This window comes from Somniosus microcephalus, chromosome 2 (genome assembly GCF_052327205.1).
Source record: "Somniosus microcephalus isolate GS21.2 chromosome 2, FLI_Smic_1.0, whole genome shotgun sequence".
NCBI lineage: Eukaryota > Metazoa > Chordata > Chondrichthyes > Squaliformes > Somniosidae > Somniosus > Somniosus microcephalus.
The window spans coordinates 114,347,296-114,372,883 of record NC_140988.1 but is presented as its reverse complement, the minus strand read 5'-3'; the positions used below and the strand labels follow the sequence as shown (position 1 = coordinate 114,372,883).

Below are 25,588 nucleotides of genomic sequence, written 5' to 3'. Positions count from 1 at the left end.
GCTCCCTGGGAACACATTTTAGAAAACCGTGAGTACGCAATCCATGATTTTCCATTCATTTATTTATTGGACAGAAAATCAAGGGTTGTGTGCTTCGAGTTCTCAAAGTGCACTCCCTGTGATTGCCATTCCCCAAGGGAGCAATAGATCATGGAATCATCTCTTTTATTGAAGGGGGTGACCTATAATTAATCTTTACCTTGCAGAATAAATTGATTATTATTGCTTAATTTGCCATGTAGCACAATTCATTCTACAATGAACTAAAACCAGACAATGGCATTCTAAAAGGAACTGCACAGCTGTAATCATTATGGAACAGTTGTGGTAGCAAAGCAAAAAGCAGAAGCAGTACTATGTGAATGTGTTGGTACCATTGGTAAGAAAAAGAGAGTCTCAGTAAACAATCTCAAATCCTGGTTATTTACAGGACTGAATTGAGAGCATTTCTGGTTAAAGAACAGAAAAATGGAAGTTTTAAAAGGCCTTGGCAGACCTACTTAGCTTCTGCAGTATGGCAAGAAACTCCCATTGGAAAAAGAAATCAATTGCATTTATATCGCACTTTTCATGTCCTCAGAACATCCCCAAATATTTTATAGCCAATGAATTGCTTTGAAGTGTAGTCACTGTTGTTTTATAGGTAAACATAGAAAGCAATTTGTGCACAGCAAGGTCTCACAAACAACACTAAGATAAATGACTAATTAAGCTGTTTTTTTGGTGGTGTTGGATGAGGGATAACTGTTAGTCAGGACACCAGGGAGAACTCCCCTGCTCTTCTTTGAATAGTGCCATGCGACCTTTTACATCTATCCGAGAGGGTAGCTAAGATCTCAAGTTAACATTTCATTCAAAAGACAGCATTTCCAACAGAGCAGCACTCCCTCAGGAATGTAACGAGCTGTATTTGAGACCTGGAGCAGGGCTTCAACCACAATCTTCTGGCTTTATAAGCAAGCGTGCTACCACTGAGCCAAGGCTGACAGATATCTGTTCTAGTACTAGTCTTGAATGCCGTTTAGCATTTGGACTTCTACGCATTGTATTAGTTTTGTCATTTCTTGCCCAGACTGCTGTGTGGACTACCTTATAATCTCAAGGAAAAGGATAAGCTGGTATGGTTTCCTTACCACACTCCCTGTCACATAATCATACTGCAGCACTGAAGGTAACTATGGACAGCCCATAAACTATTCCCTCTTCCTAGATATGGAAATACTGCGTGGGTGTGGGATGCTATAGAACACCAGAAAGAATAGGGAAAATGTTATGAAATTTTAACTTAAAAAAAAATCAAAGTTGCCTGCAGCCAACCTTAAATCAATAACCAGTCATAGGGAGACCATGTATCGCTCTCTCTCTCACTGACCCAGGACCACAAGTGTGCCATTCCTGCAAACGGGTATGAGTCTTTTCCAATAATAATCCTGTTGATCTCACGATGCTAGCTGGCCAAATTGTAATATATTTAATCAGCTCCAAGAGTCTTAACAAAAGTAGAGGATCTAAACTCATAAGCCTGGATTTTCCCGAATACTGCCCGAATGGATATTGGCAGGTTTCAGACAGACTTAAGAAGACATGTACTGTTTGTGCCAATTTTCTATAAACAGCTCATTAGCATAACTTCACTGACTTCTCAGACTTTGCAGAGTCTATGGACCAAACTAGTGGTGGAAGCAGGAAGTTCAAGGTAAATTAAATTTAATGGGGTGGGATCAATTAAAGGTTGGTGTCATAATAGGGTGACAAAAATTGTGAAAGCCTTTGGCGAGACTCGGAAGACATCTCAACCCATTATCAGCCTTTGCCAAGATTTTGAGATAGATTTTTGGAATTTGGGGATTCAATGGATATGAGGATCAGGAGGGAAAGTGGAGTTGAGGTCGAAGGTCAGCCTTGATCTTATTGAATGGCAGAGCAGGCTCGAAGGGCTGTATGGCCTACTCCTGCTCCTAATTCTTATGTTTTTATGTTCTTATGAAGGGGAACCAAGAAGACAGACACATTATTACATTTCAAGATGAATTGCCATGCTGGACATCTTGAAATTAAACAATTGGTTACCTAGTGTGACGTATTAGAAAATCATGGGAGAGAAATTCGGTATTGTCCCATTTGGGGCGCAATTATCGGCCGGGTGTAAAGTTTAGTGCCTGGCGCTAATTATTGCCCCCGATTGCAAACTTGGCTTCTATCGCCCCTGGAGGTGATTGGAGCGCTAAATCAGGCGCTACACACCTCTCTTAAGGCACTAACGCCAAGGAGTGAGGCGCTACCTCAGAGCGCTAGCGAAGCTCATGTGATGTCAGTCAGCAATGGAACACAGACACACTGGCGCCAGCCAGTTCTTAAAGGGGAGGGTCGATCTTGCTCTCCATCCACACCCTGCTCATTGCAGCCTCGAATCTCGGCCTGGAGAGACCTGTACATCAATTCTGCTGCAAAGAACAATGGAGAGGCCCAGGGAAAGAGCTCAGAGTGCAGCCCCCATAGTCTCTTCTAAATCGATGCAAGGTCAAATCAGAATGAACCTGCAAAGTGCTGCTCTGTACCCAAAACTCCTTCACACAGCATTGAATCTCTCCAGAAGTCTCTCTCTCTCTCTCTCTCTCAGGATGCGTGGTGCAAAAATGTCACCGACAATAAAAAGTCAGGAAGCGGCCGCCCTTAAATAGCGCTCCCCCAGTCCCTTCCCGACTGCAAAACATTCCCCTCTACCTGCCGTTGCTAGCGGCAGGTGTAAAGGCAGGGGTCGCCACTCAATATCCAGTCTGGGGTGCTACCGGAGCATTGCACGCTCGACTGACATCACAATCTGTAGGCGCAGGAGATCGTGGTGGTAGTGCTTAGCACCGCCGCAAAATATCTGGTCAATTCTGCGATCGGCACAAACATCGCTGCGCCCGGGCGCTAGTTGCTTTGCACCCCATTAGTACCCTAAGAGGGCGCTAATGGGAGGTGCACAGCAACCAAATTTTTCCCCCATTATCGTTTGCAAAGTTTCATAAGCACACACTGAAATGGACCTTAATATATATATTTAAAATAAAGCAGCTTTATTACCTCATCAGGGTCTATGTTAATTAGATTTAGCTAAAATTAGGAACTTTCATTTTGTGATTTGGCAACATTTAAGTTACTTACATCATTGCCTTCTAATTCAAAAAATTCAAACTGCATAGAGATTCTGTATTGGGTCGGAGCCACAACTTGCCAAACACAGTTCTTATTTGGAGGGTATTCTTTAGGCCAGCCTGGTGTGGTGATCGTTCCATTTAGCTTTGACAATAGTCCTCCACAGGCAGCTAAAATTAAAAATATTGGATTTACATTATGAATTTGAGATTCTATGTAACAGAATTAGTATAAATACAATAGCCAGCCTGAAATACCAGGCATTTATTCAAATGGCTAAGCAACAATGAAGAAATGGGTGTGCAGTACAAATTAAGAAAGCGTCTTTACAATGTAAACAGATTTATTTTTGGCATCATTCATCATGATTTCATGCAATAATTTGAATATGGTCTTGATAGCTTAAATGTTTCTGTGGGTAGAGAGAAGGGCAGTGGGACTAGTCTTGATTGCTCTAGCAAAGACATGATGGGATGAATGGCCTCCTTCTGTGTTGTAAATCTCTGGAATAAATGCATTACTTGGTATGGTATCAAGCCATACAGATCGTGAAGGTGCCAGATTCAATCCAAGGTGGATTAACTGATATCTTCTGGGGCCATATTGGAGGTATTTTAGTTGTCCTGAGTGTCCCTGGGATAGGAAGGGGTAGAACTCACTGGGCTGGGTTACTCTCCAGTGACTGTTGCTGGAAATGTAGAGGCATATGTAGCAATTAGCTGTGATGCCTTATGATGGAATTGCCAACAGAAACTCAGTGTCCAGGCTCACACATGAACAGTGGCAATTTAGGTAAGATACCAGAGGGTTACTGTCACCCAGTGAATCATAGGAAGCATTCTGTGCGGCCGTGCACTACCACCACAGCCTCACATGCACCCAGACACATGGTGCCTCGCAAAATTTACCCTCGTATCTCACCATCAATCCCTGCCTTCAGGAGAGATGGGTATAAGTGGAGAAAACTGGCATGGAAATTAGAAATATGCTTACATGTGCAATACGGGGTAATAACCATATAAAGATTAATGTTTTGAGTGATCCTTTAGTGAGCAGAGCAAAATATTTTGGCTTATAATTTCTATATGCTGATAATAGAATGTCATTCCTGGCAGCTGGAGAGTAGTTACACATCGGAGAAGCAGATGTCCTGCCAATTCTTACTCCCCTCCGAGGCAGAGGATTCTGCCTCATATGATGCTCCAGTGGGGAAGCGTGTTGGCCACTGAGTCCGAGTATTGGAGAGGCTAAAAATTGAAATCTGATTGTGGAACCAGTGCTCTATCACTGGAGGTTTCAGGTACATCTTCCTACTCCCAACTGAAATTTGCCAGTAGCAGAACAATCACATGGCCACACTGTCTATCTGCAGTATGAAAACTGGAACCCTCATTAAGTTATTTGATACCCTTATTTTGCAACTTTTACCTTCACAACTTTTCTTGTCTGCTGCAAGTTCATAGCCTGGATCACAGGTGCATTTATAACTACCCAAAGTGTTCACACATTGCTGCTCACAACCTCCATTGTCATGTCTGGCACATTCGTCCTCCTCTGTGGAGATGAAAAACATTTGTTAGTAGCCTACCTCTCTATGTCTGATGTTTTTGATGGGGTGGTTGCTATTATTTTTTTTCCCTAAGGCCCAGTTGGGTTTTTCCTGAGGGTCAGTTGGGTAGCTGAAACACACATTTTGTAAATTATGATGTTGATATATTTTTTGAACACTCATAAGGCTTTATGTATGTGAGTGAAGGATATAGAGATAGTCACATGCAATTTCTATGTTCTCCCAATCCCAATTAGTGTAACATCAGTTTACGATTGGTGTAAACTCCAGAGAAATGACAAACGTCCATGCATGCCATTTCTTTGAATCACAGAATGATAAAGCAGAGAGGAGGCCATTCGGCCCATCGTGTCTGTGCTGGCTCTTTGAAAGAGCTATCCAATTAATCCCACTCCCCTGCCCTTTCCCCATAGTCCTGTAAATTTTTCCCCTCAAGTATTTATCCAATTCCCTTTTAAAAGTCATTACTGAATCTACTTCCACCACCCTTTCAGGCAGTGCATTCTAGATCATAACAACTTGCTGTGCAACAAAAATTCTGCTCATCGTACCTCTGGTTCGTTTGCCAATTATCTTAAATCTGTGTCCTCTGGTTGCCGACCCTTCTGCCGCTGTAAACAGTTTCTCCTTATTTACTCTATTAAAACCAGTCATGATTTTGAACTGTTGTCTGTACCTTTCTACCTAGACAGAATTAGGACTCAGAACTCAGAGATTCAAACATAAGGCTTTATTCAAAAGAAGGTTCTAGAGAGTACCAAACAAAGAGAGCTAAAGCTTAACCAAGAGAACAACCCCAACCATTTATCTGCTGTGACAGCACCACCGCAGGTGGGAGGAGAACACCCAATACATAACATATTCCTCCCCTCTTAAATGAAAGGTCCACATTATTCCTCAACAGGGTAAGTTACTTTCAATGCACTCAACTAACCAAGGGTAGAGGTAGACTGCCTCAAACCCTGACTTTACCCTGGGGTTTATTCTGCCCCAGTTTTGTGGGTAAGTCACTAAGCCTACAGATCCAAGCGTCTTGGAGGCCACCGCTCTCTGACAGGATACCGGCGGTCATCGCTGGCTTCCACAGCAGTAGGCATTGACACAGGCCTAGATAGAGAAGGTGCCTGTGTCAGTCGAAAGTCAGGAGTTTGCACAGGTGGAACAGTCTCTTTGACTTCCTGTGTTGGAGAATAGCACTGTGGCAAAGGATGCTGGTTTGCGGTATCATCCGGAAACAGTTCAGGCCAACCAGCCGTTGGAGCCTCTGTGGCTGTCTCTGCTCCTAGCAACAGTTGATCTGTGTGTCTTCTCCAGACGACGTCCTCAGCAGTCTCAACCGTGTAAGACACAGGGCCCGTCTGCGCGATCACTGTAGCAGGAACCCATTTTGGTCCAGTGTTGTAGTTTCGAGCTAGGACATGCTTTCCAGGATGAAACCGCCTCTCCTTGGCTCTTTTCTCTCTCCTTTCAACTTGAGCTTGTTGTTGACGATGGACAACCTGTTCTGCCCTTGGAGGTTTGAGTAAGTCAAAACTTGTCCGCAACTGCCTCTTCATCATGAGCGAAGCGGGGGAAGTTTTGGTTGTGGCTTGCGGCTCGTTCCTGTAGGACAACAGGAAGCTGTTCAGACGTTGGTGGATTGAGCCCTGACCTTGCGATGCCTTCAAGGCGTGCTTCAAAGTTTGCACGAACCTTTCTGCCAGTCCATTAGTAGAGGGATGATTGGGCGCAGACCTGATGTGTTGGACATCATTCACATGCAGGAAGGTTGCAAACTCCTGTGATACAAATTGTGGACCTTTGTCGCTTGCGAGTTGTTCCGGTGAGCCATAACGGCTGAACATCTCACCCAGTTTCTCAATTGTTTTCTGCGCCATGGTAGACCTCATCACAGTGACCTCCGGCCACTTGCTACGAGCGTCCACAACCACCATAAAGATCTTCTCTTTCAAAGGACCGGCGAAGTCCACATGTACTCGCTGCCACACTTTTTCAGGCCAATCCCAGGGGTGTAGGGTTGCCAGCTGTGGAACATTCCGGATCCTTTGACGTGGGGAACATGTTTTGGCTTTCTCCTCAATATTTCCATCGAGACCTGGCCACCAGAAGTAGCTTCTTGCCATTTCCTTCATCCGAACCATCCCACTGTGGTCTGTATGAAGTTGTTGCACTATTGGTTCCCTCAGAGGTGGCGGAATGATGACACGGCATCCCCAAAGAAGACAACCTGCCTGGACGGAGAGCTCATTTCTTTTTGAAACGTAAGGTTTCAAACTAGGAGAATCTCTTATAGCTGTCCCTCGAATGACATTGTCCATTACCTCAGACAGGACTGGATCATTGCGGGTGTACCTTCGCACCTGAACTGCAGTGATAGGTGCTCCCTCCACTTGTCTAAAGTAGATGATGTCTATCTGATGAGGCTCTGGGGGAGTAACAGGCAAGGGCAGTCTCGAGAGACCGTCTGCGTTGCCGTGCAAGTCTGATTTGCGATATTTGCTGTCGTATGTGTGTCCTGACAACAGTAAAGCCCACCTTTGCATCCTGCTTGCAGCAAGAGACGGAATTCCGGTGTGGGGCCCAAAGGTTGAAGTCAATCGACGGTGGTCCATCAGGAGTGTGAACCTTCTCCTAAACAGGTACTGATGAAATTTTCGAATTCCAAAGACGATTCCCAAGGCCTCGTGCTCAATCTGCGCATAGTTACTCTCGGCCTGGTTTAAGGTGCGTGATACGAAGGCGATAGGTTTCTCTTCCCCAGAAGGCATGATGTGGGATATGACTGCTCCCACACCATATGGTGATGCATCACATGCTAGCTGCACGGGTAGCTTTGGGTCAAAGTGTGTCAGGACCTCCGACTTCAGCAATGCTTTAAAGCTTCGTTGCACAGTTCAGCCCATTTCCATGTTTTGCCTTGACATAGCAACATTGCTGAAGCCGTTACACCAGTTGCTAAGTCTGGAATAAACTTCCCATAGTAGTTAAGTAGCCCCAGAAATGAACGTAACTGGCTCACATTCTGGGGTGCTGGGGCCTCCATGATCGCCTTGACCTTTAACGGCGCCTTATGCAGGCCAGTAGCATCAATCACATGCCCCAGGTACTGAACTGAAGACTGAAAGAATTCACATTTGTCCTTACGAACTCTGAGTCCATACTCTTTCAGTCGCTGTAGTGTCGCATCCAAGTTCAGAAGATGATCCTCCTCATTTGTCCCAGTGACAAGGATGTCGTCCAGGTAGCACTGGACTCCTGGCAGTCCACTCAAAATCTGATCCATTGCCCTTTGGAATAGAGCAGGGGCCGACGTAATTCCAAACGGAAGGCGGCAGTACCAGTATAGCCCCTTGTGTGTCACAATTGTCAACAGCTCCTTTGATTTGTCATCGACATGCATTTGTAGATAAGCCTGGCATAAGTCAATTTTGCTGAACTTTTGCCCTCCGGCCAGGCCCGTAAAAAGATCACCAATGAGGGGAAGAGGGTACTGTTCCGCAGACAGCACCGGGTTAACAGTCACTTTAAAATCCCCGCAGATTCTAACAGATCCATCCTTTTTCAGGACAGGAACAATGGGTGTGGCCCATTTGCTCACGCTCACAGGCTCCAGGACTCCATTCTCGACTAAGGCCTCCAAGTTAGCCTCAACTTTTGGCCTAATTGCATAGGGTACAGGTCGGGCTTTGTGAAACTTCAGCTTGCTGTCAGGTTTAATGTCCAGTCTCACGCTGATCTTTTTCATGCTCCCAAGTTCCCCATTGAAGAGTTTTGCATGTTTGTTTAAAACTGCAGTCAGACCTGACTCCCCTTTTGACATCATGCGGACTGCAGGCCAGTCCAGCGTGATTTTCTCTAGCCACGCACGTCCCAGTAGAGATGGGTAATTTCACTTTACCACATATAGTGGCAGTTTCGCAGTCTGTCCATTCAATTTAACTGTCACCTCAATGGCGCCTCTCATGGCCACAGGTTCGCCAGTATACGTCTTTAGCACAATGTTTGTTGGCTGAAGGGTAAGATGCTTTAGCATTTTATTGTAGATAGTGTCTGAAACAAGGGACACAGCTGCGCCTGTGTCCACCTCCATCCGCACTGGTTATCCCTCCACCAGTGGCGACACCCAGTAGCCATTTGGACCACCTGCAACCGTCAGTATGTGCACCTCTTCCTCCTCAGAGGTGTCGCTCCCCTCTGTTTTGCTTGTTCCATCATACTGCTGAATGAACACTCTTTTTCTTCTCTCGTCCAAATACAGACATTTTGCTTTCCTGCTTTCCAGCTCTGTGTTCTTTTTTTTACCTCTACAGGCACGTTTAATGTGACCCTTTTTGCCACAATTTCGGCATTCCAGCTCCGTACACCAGCAGTCATTAGCGCGATGGCCCGTTTTCCCACAACGGTAACATGTGCCGTTCCGCGCACCTTTAGGCTCAGACGACACCTTGTCAACTCTCCCTGTTGAACTCAACTGGTGGGCCTCCTTTTCCGCTATCTCCATGGAGACACTAACTTCAATGGCCTTTTCAAGAGTAAGGTTGTCCTCAGTAAGAAGGCGCTTCTGTGTGGCTGCACTTAGCAGACCACACACAAGTCTGTCTCTAATGGTGTCATTCGGCACCTCCTTGAACTCGCAGTGTTCTGACAACCTTTTTAAAGCAGCAATAAACATCATCACTGATTCCCCCTCCTCTTGATTCCGTTTGTGAAATCTAAATCTCTCAGCAATAACCAGAGGTTTTGGTGAAAAATGTGCTCCAAGAATTTCCACTAGTTGTTTATATGTTTTAGTTCCTGGCTTATCTGGCTGTACCAGGCTGCGAAGTAAATTGAATGTCTTTGCTCCCAGTATATTCAAAAAGGTAGGCACGACCTTATCGTTTGCCACCGCATTCGCCAAAACAAAATACTCAAAACGTTCCATATAAGCACTCCATTGCTCAACATTTTCATCAAAATCACCGATGTTTCCGAATATAGTAGCCATCTCACGTTTCAAATTTTATTTTCTGTTACTCACTGCACCCGTAACGTTAATGTAATGCTGCAATCTCTGTTCCGAGTGTTTTGTAGTCGAAAACAAGAAAGTTCCCACAATGCAGAGTCATCCGATCCTCATCGCCACTTTGTTGTGTCTGTACCTTTCTACCTAGACAGAATTAGGACTCAGAACTCAGAGATTCAAACATGAGGCTTTATTCAAAAGAAGGTTCTAGAGAGTACCGAACAAAGAGAGCTAAAGCTTGACCAAGAGAACAACCCCAACCATTTATCTGCTGTGACAGCACCACCGCAGGTGTGAGGAGAACACCCAATACATAACATGAACATCTGCATTAAATCTCCTCTTAACCTTCTCTGCTCTCAGGAGGAGAACAACCCCAGCTTCTCCAGTTTCTCCACATAACTGAAGTCCAGCATCCCTGGCACCATCTGGTAAATCTCTTCTGCACCCTCTGAGGCCTTGACATCCTAAAGTGTTGTGGCCAGAATTAGACACAATGGCCCTATATTTACTTGGGGCCATGAAGAGAGCAGGGGGGAGGATTCCTGGACGTCTTGCTGAAATTAAGCGCAGGACATCTTTTACATTTTTTCAGCAGGTTTCCCACTCCACAGCCTGTCGGACGGGAAAGCAACCGGGGAGTGGGTGCCAGGTAAGTAGGCGATCACGTGGGGTAGTGGGAGATCAGAGAGAGGGGTAGGTGTAGTTGGAAATCGGGTGAGGGTACTCGGAAATCGCAGGGTGTGTAAAGAGATTAGCTTGTTGGGCCTGGAGGAAACACTCTTGCTCCTCCTGGCCCACAAGCAGTGCTGTGAAGGCACTTACCTCATGGATCCGGCCCATCATGTTACTTTTACCTGCCAGGTTTCCTGCCCCGGGAAACCCGACCTCCATGGGATAAAAATAAAAATCCTGTTAAAATGAAGGCATGCAGTCTCCTTAAAAGCTTTTACTGACAGACATTGGATGGGTCACCCGCTCCCCAAACTGCCTCCGTTAAAACTGGAAGTGGGCACTTTGGAGGCTGGATGGGGTTGGGTTTGAGATTTTAAACATTTTTACTTCCCACCCGCCCCCAATCCACCTATTCTTGGGGGCTTAAAATTTCCCCCAATACTCCACCTAGGGCCTAACCAGTGATTTATAAAGGTTTAGCATAACTTCCGGGGTTAACCACCAAGATCGGGGAACACTGCAGAAATTCTACACCAGTGTTCTTTATTCAGGGGCTGTTTGTGAGTTATGAATATACTGTACAAAGAATTTAGACTACAATTTCAGGTAATTCAAAAACTAAATGACAAAAGGAAACAACTCTCCCGAAGGTATAGTGGGCAAGAGCATTGTGTGATGGTGTACCTGATGAAAAGATCCCAGCTTTAATCCTTTTGTGCTGACTTAGCCCATCTCAGCTAGAACAGCAATAGGAGTTGTGCCTGTGTGGACAACAGGTGAGAATAAGATTGGCTTGGCTGTGATATTGCCCAGAGCGGATTAGCTTGCTGGCATACACTCTCCATACTAACATGGAGAATGGTTATTGGAAAGAGACTAGAAAAGACTGCCCTTCTGGTGAATTACAAGACTTACTGCTTTTCCATAATCCTATCCGTCAAGCACCTTGGGATATTTTATATGTTAAAGGCAGTGCAGTTGCTCCTCTTAATTTGAATTTGGTTAATTTGAATTATTGGATAATTCTACAACTTTGAATTATCAGGAGTAGACGGTGTATAAATGTGAGTTGTTGATGAGGATAGTTGGGATAAAAACGGAAAAGGTTTTCTTAGTGCAATATTGACTGCTATTGTTTATGACTATGTATGCATACAAAAATGCTGTTTCTCCAATAGCCAAATTCAGCATATGCGTCTTTATTAAACTGAAGTTATGATTTACTGGCCATGGTTGTTAACAGTTACACAATCTTGTGCAGCATTGTGGCTAGTTTTAGAACAATCGAATATAGCTGCGAGGATACACAATAATAGCTCATTCATAGAAATGGGATTTGACATTCTTTATGCTCATCAAAATTCTCCTCTCCCCACAAGCTTACACACATACTGTGCATTACACTATGCACTAATATCAATAACAGAATGCATCAGCATTGATTGTGAACCTCCGTGCAATTTTCCCTATGTTTTGACAACTTGGCATAAAAATAATGTAGACAGCTAAGACTGACAAAAGCTGTCCTTATCTGTGCACTACAGGACATATTTAAATACGAGAAATAAAAATGTCCTTGCATAATTTTCTCACAGAAGCTAAACATAGCCAAGTAGCTAAGAGATGGGACCTTTGAACCAAAGGCTTCTTCACGATGACTGTCAATCTACTCGGTGAGTAGTCAATGGTCAGAATGGAGGCATACTTATAAGGGGCTGACACAAAGCATCCTGCCATAGCAAGGTCCATTATCAAACAACCTGGATAGGAACTGACAAAAATTGTATCCAACAATAGCATGCAGGCACAAGTGACAGGCAGCTCTTGGAATTAAATCTGCAACCATCAGATTCAGAGTCAAATGTATGCTGCATGTCACAGTGGACCATTTTATCTTGAAAATTTAAACAAGTCAGTCTCCATTCTGGTTTGTATCTTATTCTTGTCCACTCATGAAATTCACACCATAATGCCTTTAACTCAAATTTTAACTGACAATCAACTAGCACAATTCAGTCCCAATGTCACAGCTAAAGTCAATGCTGAAGTAAGGCATTTTATGTAAACGTAATGTTCTGGTAAAGAAGATAAAATTGAACCTATTCATAACTTCTTCAAAAGGATGGAATATGTAAAAGATTAGAATGCTTTTTGGATTTAATTTTGATCAGTTATTGAAAACACATCATAATCCATGAAAATGGGAAATTGTCTCCATAACGGTTACAGTAATTTATCTTTACAAAAAAAATTAACAGCAGCTGATTAATTTTCCAGCCTAAGTGTATAGAAGTACCTTTAAATTAGAATACTGCAGCTCTACCATTTAAACTTAATACTTTTCCCAGTTACTTCTGTTGTAGTATAAATCTGCCAAATACAGCAGTAGCCTCTTAAATGAAACATTTTTGAAATTAAAGTGCTGCCCCTCCATGTTCCTCCAATGCCATGTGCCACTTGCTGTCTAAGAGAAATAGCAGAGGATCTGCTTTCCGGCCTCTGCCAGTAATGCTCCGAAAGCAGGCACTAGCAAATGTGCAAGGAGGAGCGGAGGTGACACTCCCACAAATGTCCCCTTGCTTCTACGCGGAAGTGGCTTATTTGCACCTGGGCCATCATTCTGACTCCTTACTGGGCTACTGTTCCACCCTATCACAGACCTTCATTCCCCTTTGTACTTTCCTCATCCCCCTCACCTTTCGCTGGCTCTGTACTTGCTTATAAACTGTTAAATCTCTAACTTCTTCCAGTTCTGATGAAAGGTCATTGACCTGAAACATAACTGTTTCTTGCTTCACAGTTGCTGCCTGACCTGCTGAGTGTTTCCAACATTTTCTGTTTTTATTTGATTTCCAGCATCTGCAGTATTTTGCTTTTGTTTTACTGTTCCATGACACCTGCCACCATCTGGTACCTTGTTCAAGTGGGCATTGTTTGTGTGTGAACTTTAACAGCATGAATCGACAGATCATTTGACAATGGAGGCATTGCAGTTGAGCTTGATCCTGTCCTCACCATTCTTGATCATAAGGCTGCTGAGGCGAATTACAGCAATCCTATTGCTGCCTGACAGAAATCAGCTACCTCGCCAGGTTGCAATGTCAGAAGTTGCTGATTTCAGGATTGGGAAGACACATTTGATCTGTATGGAGGCTGTAAGTGTATGCTGTAAACTCTATATGAACTGTCACCTCCTTGGAATAGCCTCTCTCCCCAATGACTGATTGCTTCTACCATCTCATCCTCAACTGCCATATATAACAGCAGAATGGGAACGATTTATACTCTCACACCCTGGTCCTTAGAATCGGAAGATGATCATCCACAGCAGCAGCAGAACCAGAACACCAGCAGCGCCAACCTTCTCCTCAACCACCTAATGCTGCACAGGGCAGAGGCTGTCAGTGCAAAGCTGCATCGCACCGCAGGAGATACCCCCAACACAGGGTTTACAGGCAGAGGATGAGTTTCCTCAACATGACTGAGCAGCAGTGCCAAAGGAGACTGAGACTTTCACAACAGGTAGTCACTGACATCTGCACAATGCTCGATCAGGACTTGCAGTCCAGAGGAGCGGGTGGACACTCCTTACCGGTGGCTGTCAAAGTCACCACTGCCCTCAACTTCTTTGTGTCAGGGTCCTTCCAGGGATCAGCTGCAGATATTAGTGGCATCTCCCAGTCAGCCGCACACAGATGCATCACGCAGGTTACCGGTGCCCTCTTTGACAAGTCCGCAAATTACATCCACTTTGCCACTGGTGAAGCCAGTGTTACTGAGTGGGCACTCACTTTTCCTGAACGCAGGAGATCATTAAATCTCTTCCTGCATTGCATCCAGGTGCGAGCAACAACAGACCTTTCAGTGATCTCCTCAGCTATTTGCAGCCAGGCTGCTTTGTTCATAGAGTCATAGTGGTCGATTTTCAGTGTGCCGTGAGGCGGGCTTTTAGGCGTGCAGGGGGCTAAAATCCCGAATTCGGGGGTCCCGACACCATCCCGCCCAAAACCCGCCTTCATGTAAGTTTCAAAGGAGGCGGGTACCCGCCCCACACTGGGACCCGCCGACCCGAGGCGGGAAGGGATTAGTGCCAATTGACTGCCTGTTAACAGATAGTTAACAGGCAGTTTTTAGCCTAATCCCTATTTTGAAGGGTGTCGTGTGGGATTCCCGACGGCTCCAAACCACTCCAGGTTAGAGGAGTCGGGCCGTCGGGTTGAAGGACTTGGAGGGGTCGAGATGTTCAGGTGAGTGATGGGTGCATGAGTGCAAAGGTAAGTGTGTTTGGTGTGTCTAAAGTGTGTAAAGTAGTTTAAATTACCTGTACTTACCTTTACAGCCTTCCTTCCTCTAGGCTTCGGGAGTCCATCATTCAGCCGGCACAGAAAGCAGAATGGCTGCGATCTGTCAAAAGTGACAGCCTGCAGCTTTCAGTGCCGGTGAGATTTCTAACTGAGTCTGCGTAGAAGGACTCAGGTTAGAAGTCAGACTGTCAGTGTTTGACAGCTTCAAACAGCTGTGACACACTGATATTTCATCTGTCAACACGTCTTGACAGATGAAATTTCAGTCTGTGACGTCACCTGTTGCCGGGTGGCCCTTAATTGGCCTGCTGAGCCCACTGGGCGGGCTCAACAAGGCCAATCAAGTGAAAATCGCGTGGATTGGCCGCATCTCGATGGAGGCGGGACTACAACCCGAAAGTTGTAGTCCCGCCTCCTTCCTGACTTCTGAATGAAAATCCAGCCCACAGAGTCATACAGCACAGAAAGAGGCCCTTTGGCCCATCGTGTCTGCGCTGGCCATCAAGCCCTGTCTATTCTAATCCCATTTTCCAGCACTTGGTCCGTAGCCTTATATGCTATGGCGTTTCAAATGCTCATCTAAATGCTTCTTGAATGTTGTGAGGGCTCCTACCTCTACCACTCTTTCAGGCAGTGAGTTCCAGATTCCAACCACTCTCTGGGTGAAAAAGTTTTTCCTCAAATCCCCTCTAAACCTCCTGCCCCTTACCTTGAAACTATGCCCCCTGGTTATTGACCCCTCTACTAAGGGGAAACGTTCCTTTCTATCTACCCTATCTATGCCCATAATTTTGTACATCTCAATCAGGTCCCCCCTCAGCCTTCTCTGCTCTAAGGAAAACAACCCCAGCCTGTCCAGTCTCTCTTCATAGGTCTGGTGAGGAGGTCTCCTCCTTCCACTCCCAGGGAACAGAGCCTCCCTGCGTCCTCAGACTCCCTCCACAAGAACATAGAGGGAGTCATCGTCGAAGCGTGGCTCAGCCCTCTGTCTCTGTGCAGTCACTTTGCTATCAAGCAGCACTCGGGACTGTGGAAGTAGAAGTGAGAGCAAAGGGGGACATGGCCCCATTAAATACAACGGCAGCAAATGTGTCATCAGAGGAGCTGAATAGACCCGCACCTCGTGATTGGGCCGGGCAACATGCACCGAGGGCTTAACAAGCCCAATCATCACAAAATTGTGCGAGCAGAGCGGCTGCAGCTGGGAGCAGGACCGGAACCTGTCAACTACCTCTCCGCCACGAACCCCCTCCACTGGGAAAATCCAGCCCATTGTATTCTTCAGCTCTGATATCTCACACTTTGATTACATTTCATTAAAAATTATAAATATGTATTGTGTCTGTTTTGGAAAGCCCAATCAAATAGCTATTCAAGTATTTGTTTATCACAGTGCTTGTCTACCGGCAGAGAAAGCTCAGCATATATTTTTCTTTCTTTGCTATTGTCGCAATGAGGTGCACCTCTAGCTAAGAGCTGTGCCTATAAAGCAAAAAAAACTCAACTCTTCCTTTAAACCCCAAATTCCCATAAGAGCATATAAGAGCATGAATCTGTCTCAGTGACTCCCTTTTTAAAAAATGTTCACACGAACTGGGTATATTAATTGGCTCATACAGTACTCAGGATTTTGCATATTTGTACCTTTAAAGAAGTTTGCCGCAAATCCTGCTTTATTAACTGTTCCATCAGAAACAAACTTCATCCACAGGGTATTAGAAGTAGATTTGATGTCTTCTGGTTTGTCGTAGCCACAGAAACGCCCAATCAAAGGACTGTTTTCATTATTGCCATTTCGGACCTCTAGATAGTCATAGGCACAATTGTCATGTCTCTCAACCTATGACAGAATAAGGAAAATATTTTACTTGTTTTTGCACAAGGAAACCAGGACCCATTTTAAAGTGGTTGAGAAACATTTATGAACCAACTAAACATGTATTGGTTTTCATAGATTCATAGAATAGTACAGCACGACAGGAAGCCATTCAGCCCACTGAGACTGTTCTGGCTCTTTCGAAGAGCAATCCAATTAGTCCCACCCCCACTCTTTCCCCATATCCCTGCATTTTTTCTCCTTCAAGTATTTACCCAATTCCCTTTAGACGGCTACTATTTAATCTGAATCCACCACCCAATCAGACAGTGCATTCCAAATCCTAATTACTCCTTGCATAAAAACGTTTCCCCTCATGTTGCCTCTGGTTCTTTTGCCAATCACCTTAAATCTGTGCCCTCCCGTTATCAACCCTTCAGCCATTGGAAACAGTTTCTCTATATTTACTCTACCTAAACCGTTCCTGATTTTTAAACACCTCTATCAAATCTCCTCTTGGCCTTCTCAGCTCTAAGGAGAACAACCCCAGATTCTCCAGTCTATCCACATAACTGTAATCCCTCATCCCTGGAACCATTCTAGTAAATCTCTTTTGTACCGTCTCCAAAGCTTTCTCGTCCTTCCTAAAGTGTGGTGCCCAGAATTGGGCACAATACTCCAGCTAGGGCCGAACTCATGTTTTATACAGGTTTAGCATAACTTGCTTGCTTTTGTACTCTATGGGGTCGATTTTCATTAAGCTGTCGGGAAGGAGGCGGGACTACAACTTTCGGGTTTTAGTCCCGCCTACATCGACGTCCGACCAATCCACGCGATTTTCCCTTGATTGACCTTGTTGAGGGGCGGGCTCAGCAGGCCAATTAAGGGCCACCCGGCAACAGGTGACGTCACAGACTGAAATTTCATCTGTCAAGACGTGTTGACAGATGAAATATCAGTGTTTCACAGCTGTTTGAAGCTGTCAAACACTGACAGTCTGACTTCTAACATGAGTCCTTCTATGAAGACTCAGTTAGAACTCTCACCGGCACTCAAAGCTGAAGGCTGTCACTTTTGACAGATCACAGCCATTCAGCTTTCAGTTCCAGCTGAATGATGGACTCCCGAAGCCAGAGGAAGAAAGACTGTAAAGGTAAGTACAGGTAATTTAAACTTCTTTACACACTTTAGACACACCAAACACACTTACCTTTGCACTCATGCACCCATCACTCACCTGAACACCGACATCGCGACCCCTCCAAGTCCTTCAACCCGACGGCCCGCCTGCTCTAACCTGGCGTGGGTTAGGAGCAGTCGGGAATCCCACATGACACCCCTCAAAATAGGGATTAGGCTAAAAACTGCCTGTTAACAGGCAGTTAATTGGCACTAATCCCTTCCCGCCTCAGGTCGGCGGGTCCCAGTGCGGGGCGAGTACCTGCCTCCTGTGAAACTTACATGGAGGCGGGTTTTGGGCGGGATGGTGTCGGGACCCCCGAATTCGGGATTCCCCCCCGCCACACACACACGCCTAAAACCCCGCCTGACGGCTCCAGGAAAATCGACCCCCATACCTCTACTTATAAAACCCAGAATCCCATATGCTTTATTAACTGCTTTGTTAACCTGTCCTGCCATCTTCAAAGATTTGTGCACAAACACCCCCAGGTCTCTCTCTTCTTGCACCCCCTTTAAAATTGTACCATTTAGCTTATATTGTCTCGCCTCATTCTTCCTACCAAAATGTATCACCTTACAATTTACTGTGTTGAATTTCATCTACTATGTGTACGCCCCATTCCGCCAGCCTGTCTATGTCCTCTCGAAGTCTATTACTATCTTCCTCACTGTTAACTACACTTCCAAATTTTGTGTCAGCTGCAAATTTCAAAATTGTGCCCTGTACTCCCAAGTCCAAATCATTATACTGTAGGAATCGACGTATTCCTAACTAATAACTGAGGTCGACTCAGGAGAACAATCAAACAGGTCTTTAATGTAGGATTTGACGAATTCCAGAAAACAGCAGAGATCGACACAGGAGAGCCATTGTACAGGTCTTTACCGAATGGGGATGCCACGAGGGCTGCCTGTCCAGCCCCGTGGTTAGCGTCGTGACGTCATCGCGTTTGCCCGCATTTTCCCGCGCTTGGGTAGTCACGTGATTTGCGACGTGACATCATCGCGTTTTCCCGCGCTTGGGTAGTCACGTGATTTGCGACGTGACATCATCGCGTTTGCCCGCGCTTGGGTAGTCACGTGATTTGCGACGTGACATCATCGCGTTTGCCCGTGTTTTCCCGCGCTCTTAAAGGGGCCACACCCCATACATGCAAACTCTATATACAAAACCCAGTAATGCCCAACACAATGGTACAGGTTTAGGCTGGTGTTAGAACATTGTTAAAGAGAATTATATACAGTTAGTTAGATTAACTCAGTGGTACCGCCACATGCACCCCCCCCAGAATTCGCTTTAATGGACAAAGTCAAACGGTGAGGTGGTCTGACGAGCCTGTCCGAACGACTCCTGTAGTCTCGAGGCGGAGGCTGCTGGGCGGCTGGCGGGCTGTCGCACTTGGTCTGCCGTAACGACGATGGGTGTCCGACCCCGGCTCGGCGGCTGTGCTGTCTCAACGTGGCGGGCGAGGTCCAAAGGTGCTGGCCCCAAGCGGTCGACCAAAATGTGGTCCGGTAAATGGGGCCTGGAGTGGATCCCTATGTGCGTCATGGCGAATGAAAACGTATTCAGCCTTGTGAAGGACCGTGGAAACATGTGACCTCTGCAGCCTGTGGTTCGAAGCGGGCACCGGTGCGAAACATCTGGCCGCCTCTTAGTGACTAGCCGGCTGGGCAGACACGGACCATGGCTCTGTCGATGATGGTAGGAAGTCCCCTGTCGAACGAATATCTGCGGGAATGCCGAAACGAGCGATCCAGGAGGAAATGAACGTGGGTCTTGTCAGGTCAGGAAACTCGCCGAGCAGACGAGCGAACTCTTCAGGAGTCGGGAACACACAAATGGTGCGTGCCATAGTGTTACTGCGGTAACACGGAAGAGAAGAAACAGTTGCTGCATTGATCAGCCACCGGTTCAAGGGTGAGGCCGTGATCAGTGATGAACAGCAATTTTCCCACGTGGCCGATCACCATCGTGGCCGCAGGATGCCCGTTAGACCCGTTCCTAGTTGGTCGCAGTGTTAGTTGTTGTTGGCTTCTTTTGGGGGAAAACTGCCGGGAGGGCGGCAACGCTTCGCCTTCGCACCAAACTGCGCGTGGTAGAAAAAGCAACCCAGCAGGCTGACGAGCTGGGGTGGCGTCTGCGGGGGACGAGTCCTCGTGGTTTGCGAGGGGTGAGTCCTCGTGGTTTGCGAGGGGTGAGTCCTCGTGGCTTGCGAGGGGTGAGTCCTCGTGGTTTGCGAGGGGTGAGTCCTCATCGCATCTCCGCTGGGGCGCGCTCCGACCTTGTGAGCCCGAAAACCTGCAGTACCCACGCTTTGAGGGTTTCATACTTGCGCTCTGATGGGGGCTGTCGAGGAGGCCGACGATCCAAGAGGCGGTAGAGCTGTCGAGTGCGGAGGCCACAGAAACGTACCTGGCCTGATCTGCATCGATGTTCTTCAGGGCGAACGGGGCTTCCACCAGAATAAAGCACGAGGGCGGTTGCTGCTCCCAGAATTGCGGTAGCTTTAGCGAAATGGCGTTTGCTTCCATGGCGTGCTTCTTTTGTGAAAAATGTTCACAAAAATCTGGGTCACCAATGTAGGAATCGACACATTCCTAACTAATAACTGAGGTCGACTCAGGAGAACAATCAAACAGGTCTTTAATGTAGGATTTGACGAATTCCAGAAAACAGCAGAGATCGACACAGGAGAGCCATTGTACAGGTCTTTACCGAACGGGGATGCCACCAGGACTGCCTGTCCAGCCCCGTGGTTAGCGTCGTGACGTCATCGCGTTTGCCCGCGTTTTCCCGCGCTTGGGTAGTCACGTGATTTGCAACGTGACATCATCGCGTTTTCCCGCGCTTGGGTAGTCACATGATTTGCGACGTGACGTCGTCGCGTTTGCCCGCGTTTTGGTAGTCACGTGATTTGCGACGTGACGTCATCGCGTTTGCCCGCATTTTCCCGTGCTCTTAAAGGGGCCACGCCCCGTACATGCAAACTCTATATACAAAACCCAGTAATGCCCAACACAATGGTACAGGTTTAGGCTGGTGTTAGAACATCGTTAAAGAGAATTATATACAGTTAGTTAGATTAACTCAGTGGTACCGCCACAATACATCAAAAACAGGAGTGGTCCTAGTACTGAACCTTGGGGAATGCCACTGTATACATCCCACCAGTCTGATAAACAGCCATTCACCACAACTCTGTTTTCTATCCCTTAGCCAATTTTATGCATCAAGTATAGTGAACAGTGAAGAGGATAGTGATAGACTTCAAGAGGACATAGACAGGCTGATGAAATGGGTGGACACGTGGCAGATGGAATTTAATGCAGAAAAGAGCGAAGTGATACATTTTGGTAGGGAGAGAGAGGAGAGGCAATATAAACTAAAGGGTACAATTTTAAAGGGGGTGCATGAACAGAGAGAACTGGGGGTATATGTGCACAAATCGCTAAAGGTGGCAGGGCAGGTTGAGAAAGCGGTTAAAACAGCTTACGGGATCCTGGGCTTCGTAAATAGAGGCATAGAATACAAAAGCAAGGAAGTTATGATGAACCTTTATAAAACACTGCTTCGGCCTCAGCTGGAGTATTGTGTCCAATTCTTGGCACCGCACTTTAGGAAGGATGTGAAGGCCTTAAAGAGGGTGCAGAAAAGATTTACGAGAATGATTCCAGGAATGAGGGACTTCAGTTACGTGGATAGACTAGAGAAGCTGGGGTTGTTCTCCTTAGAGCAGAGACGGTTGAGAGGAGATTTGATAGAGGTGTTCAAAACAATGAAGGGCCTAGACAGAGTAGATAGAGAGAAACTATTTCCATTGGTGGAAGGGTCGAGAACCAGAGGACACAGATTTAAGGTGATAGGGAGAAGAACCAAAGGCGACATGAGGAAAAACATTTTTACGCTGCAAGTGGTTAGGATCTGGAATACACTGCCTGAAAGGGTGGTGGAGGCAGATTCAATCGTGGCTTTCAAAATGGAATTGGATAAGTACCTGAAGGAAAAAAATTTGCAGGGCTATGGGGAAAAAGAGTTGGTGAGTGGGACTAGCTGAAGTGCTCTTGCAGAGAGCCAGCACATGCTTGCTGGGCCGAATGGCCTCCTTCTGTGCTGTAACCATTCTATGATCCATGCTGCTACTTCCACTTTTATCCCATGGACTTCAATTTTGCTAACAAGCCTAATATGTGGTACTTTATCAAATGCCTTTTTAAAGTCCATATATGCAACATCAACTACACTGCCCTCATCCACCCTCTCTGCTACCTCATCAAAAAACCCAATCAAATTAGTGGAACATGATTTGCCCATAACAAATCCATGCTGGCTCTCCTTTATTAGTCCATGCTTGTCCAAGTGGCTGTTAATTTTCTCCCCGATTATTGTTTCTAAAAGCTGCCCCACCACTGACGTTAAACTGACAGGCCTGTAATTACCTGTACCAGGTTTATCCTTCTCCCCTTTTTGAACAAGGGTGTAACATTTGTAATCCTCCAGTCCTCTGGCACCACCCCTGTATCTAAGGAGGATTGGAAGATCGTGGCCAGCACCTCCACAATTTCTACCCTTACTTCCCTCAACAACCTAGGATGCATCCTATCTGGACTGGTTACTTATCCACTTTAAGTACCGCCAGCCTTTCTAGTACTTCCTCTTTATCTGTTTTTATCTCATCCAGTATCCTAGCAACCTCCTCGTTTACCATAGCTTTGGCAAGTTCCTCTTCCTTGGTAAATACTTTAGTACCTCAGCCATGCCTTCTGCCTCCAGCTATAGTTCTTCATTTTGGTCCCTAATTGGCCCCACCACTCCTCTGACAACCCTTTTACTGTTAATATGTCTATAGAAGACCTTTGGATACCTTTTTGTTAGTCGCTAATCTATTCTCGTACTGTCTCTTTGCCCTTCTTATTTCCTTTCTCCTCTGTACTTTATATATTCAGCCTGATTCTCCCTTGTAGTATCAAGTTGACATGTGCCATACACCCCCTTTTTCTGCGTCATCCTACTCTCTAACTCCATCATCCAGGGAGCTCTGGCTTTTGTTGCCCTCCATTTCCCCCTTAAGAACATAAGAATTAGGAGCAAGCATATGCCAAATGGCTATATCGAGCCTGCTCCGCCATTCAATAAGATCGTGGCTGATCTTCAGCATCAGCTCCATTTTCCCACCCTATTTTCATATCCCTCGATTCTCCTGGAGTCCAAAAATCTATCTATCTCAGCCTTGAATATATTAACGATTCAGCATCCACAGTCCTCTGGGGTAGAGAATTCCAAAGAATCACAACACTCAGTGAAGAAATTCCACATCTCAGTATTAAATGGCCGACCCCTTATCCTGAGACTATGCCCGCTCGTTCCAGACTCTCCGGCCAGGGGAAACTACCTCTCAGCATTTACCCTGTCAATACCCCTCAGAATCTTAACTAAAAACCGAAAATGCTGGAAATACTCAGCAGGCCAGGCAGCATCTGTGAAGAGAGAGAGAGTTAACGTTTCAGGTCGATGACCTTTCATCTCCCCTCCCCTCAGAATCTTATGTTTCAATGAGATCACCTCTCCTTCTAAACTCCAGAGAGTATGGCCCAATTTACTTAATCTCTCCTCATCGGACAGCCCTCTCCTCCCAGGGATCAATCTAGTGAACCTTTGTTGCACCGCCTCTAAGGTAAGCATATCCTTCCTCAGATAAGGAGACCAAAACTGTGCACAGTACTCCAGGTGTGGTCTCACCCAAGCCCTGTACAATTGTAGCAAGACGTCCTCACTCTTGTACTCCAACCCCCTTGCAATAAAGCCCACATGCCATTTGCCTTCCAATTGCTTGCTGTACCTACATGCTAACTCGGTTTCCTGTACGAGGACACCTAAATCTCTCTGAACACCAACATTTAATAGTTTCTCACCATTTAAAAAATATTGCGTTTTTCTATGCTTCCCACCAAAGTGAATAACTTCACATTTCCTCACATTATACTCCATCTTATTGCCCACTTCCCCCTTGTAGGAATGTGCCTAGACTGTACCCGAACCATCTCCTATTTAAAGGCCGCCCAGTTCTCCATTACATTTCTGTCTGCCAGTCTTTGACTCGACTTTATCCTAGCCAGATCCCCCCTCAATTTGCTGAAATCAGCCCTCCTCTAGTTAAGTATTTTTATTCTAGATTGCTCTTTGTCCTTCTAATGAGATTGAGAGTTGGATATAAAATTGAGTTCATAGGTTATTTTCCTGTCCTAATTCTCTTTCCAAATATGAAATTCAACTCTTCAGTTATAAAACACTGAATAATTTAGACTTCAGAAGTAAAAAATGAAATTTTAAATAAGATCAACCAGCATGGAATCTACTTTACTACTCAAATATAGTTAATGCAAACTCCAGTGAGTAGTTCCTGAAATTTTTTTCATTACCTACAGACAAAAGCCAAGTAACCCCTATAATCTTATCTGTAGATTACAGCTCTGAAGAGGATTAATTCAGTAGCCAGTTGTACTTTACCTTGGGTTGGTTCACTATACAAGGTACATTCTCTGCACAATGCGGTTCCATCATTTAAACTTGCTTCCTGTTAATTTATCATGCAACACAATTACCTCAAAGGCCTGGAAAATTAATCCTACGTGGTAGTGCTCAGACATTGTTATCTTCCACACGCACTCCTTCATTGGTCTATAGTCATCTGGGTAGTTAGGAGACTGGATCTGTCCTGATTCTTTACTGATCTCACCACCACAAATTGCTAATAATAAGTAAAAAATGTATCATGTGTAAACAGGAGTATAAATAACAAGATGGCAACTTTTAGAGTTCTTATACATAATATTTTCACGTAGCACTTACAAACACGCATGAAACCTCTCTCCCTCTGAAAGCAGCAGAAAGGGCAGTAATTCAGTGAATTGCAGAGTGTGATTTATGCTTAAATTTCACATTGTAGTAGCCCTCCCACAATAGTGAATGCAAGAACGGAAACATAATCCACCTCTGCCCTGTTGTGTCCCATGGCAAAACACTCTAGGGTTGAACTTTTGCTGAGATTCTCCCTATCATGCAGCATAACTCGACAGAAACCCTAGAGAAATGCTTAAATTCCGTTTCTCCAGTGTTTTCACCGATCTTCTGCCCAAGTTACAGTGAACAATTGGAAGATCCCCTGTGACAATTCAACCCCTCTATTACATTGAATGTAATCTTTACGCATACTTCCCCAGTCAAAAAAGTTATATTTAAAATCCATTAAAAAAAATGTAAGTTTCTAGCTTGTTCTTCATTTTAATTAGTGTGCCTAATGGATAATTTTGAGCTCCTGGAATATTTTACCCAGTGTCTGCTATCACCAACCCACCCACTCTCTCCCTATCTCAAGGGCCCAGCTCTCCTCTTTGGTGTATCATTTTGAGATGAGCTTTCCTCATACTGAGCATTTGACAGCTGTTTGTTATTATTTGCTACTGTGGTTGCCTGGTGTTGCTAAGGAGCCACTTCCAGTTGCTTGGTGCCCTGAAACTCATTGCAGCTAAATAATTTCTATAACAAATTATTGATCAGAGCAGAGAGCCATCCCCAAGTGTGTATAACTCACGGTATTCGGTATTAAACAGGGTAATTGGGTATGAGAGTCAAAAATAGGAACTAATCTGACCTCACTGGCACCAGTTATTCCACCATCAAATTCTCAGGTCCACAGTGAATTGGTAATTCAGAAAGAAGACGACGACGATCACTTGCATTTATATAGCGCCTTTCACGACCACCGGACATCTCAAAGTGCTTTACAGCCAATGAAGTACTTTTAAAGTGTAGTCACTGTTGTAATGTGGGAAACGTTGCAGCCAATTTGTGCACAGCAAGCTCCCACAAACAGCAATGTGATAATGACCAGATA

General features: G+C 45.4%; 1 protein-coding gene across 2 annotated transcripts in view; it reads right to left on the bottom strand.

The window, feature by feature from the left end:
- The window catches only part of tll1 (tolloid-like 1), a 414,199-nt gene that overhangs the window by 85,556 nt on the left and 303,055 nt on the right, over window positions 1-25,588 (bottom strand). For both annotated transcript variants that reach the window (XM_085962033.1, XM_085962042.1), the window contains 4 exons: window positions 24,297-24,442; window positions 16,340-16,535; window positions 4,570-4,695; window positions 3,151-3,311 (listed from right to left, as the gene is read on the bottom strand). In XM_085962033.1, the coding sequence (XP_085818159.1) occupies window positions 3,151-3,311; window positions 4,570-4,695; window positions 16,340-16,535; window positions 24,297-24,442 (629 nt within the window). The remainder of the gene's footprint in view (window positions 1-3,150; window positions 3,312-4,569; window positions 4,696-16,339; window positions 16,536-24,296; window positions 24,443-25,588) is intronic.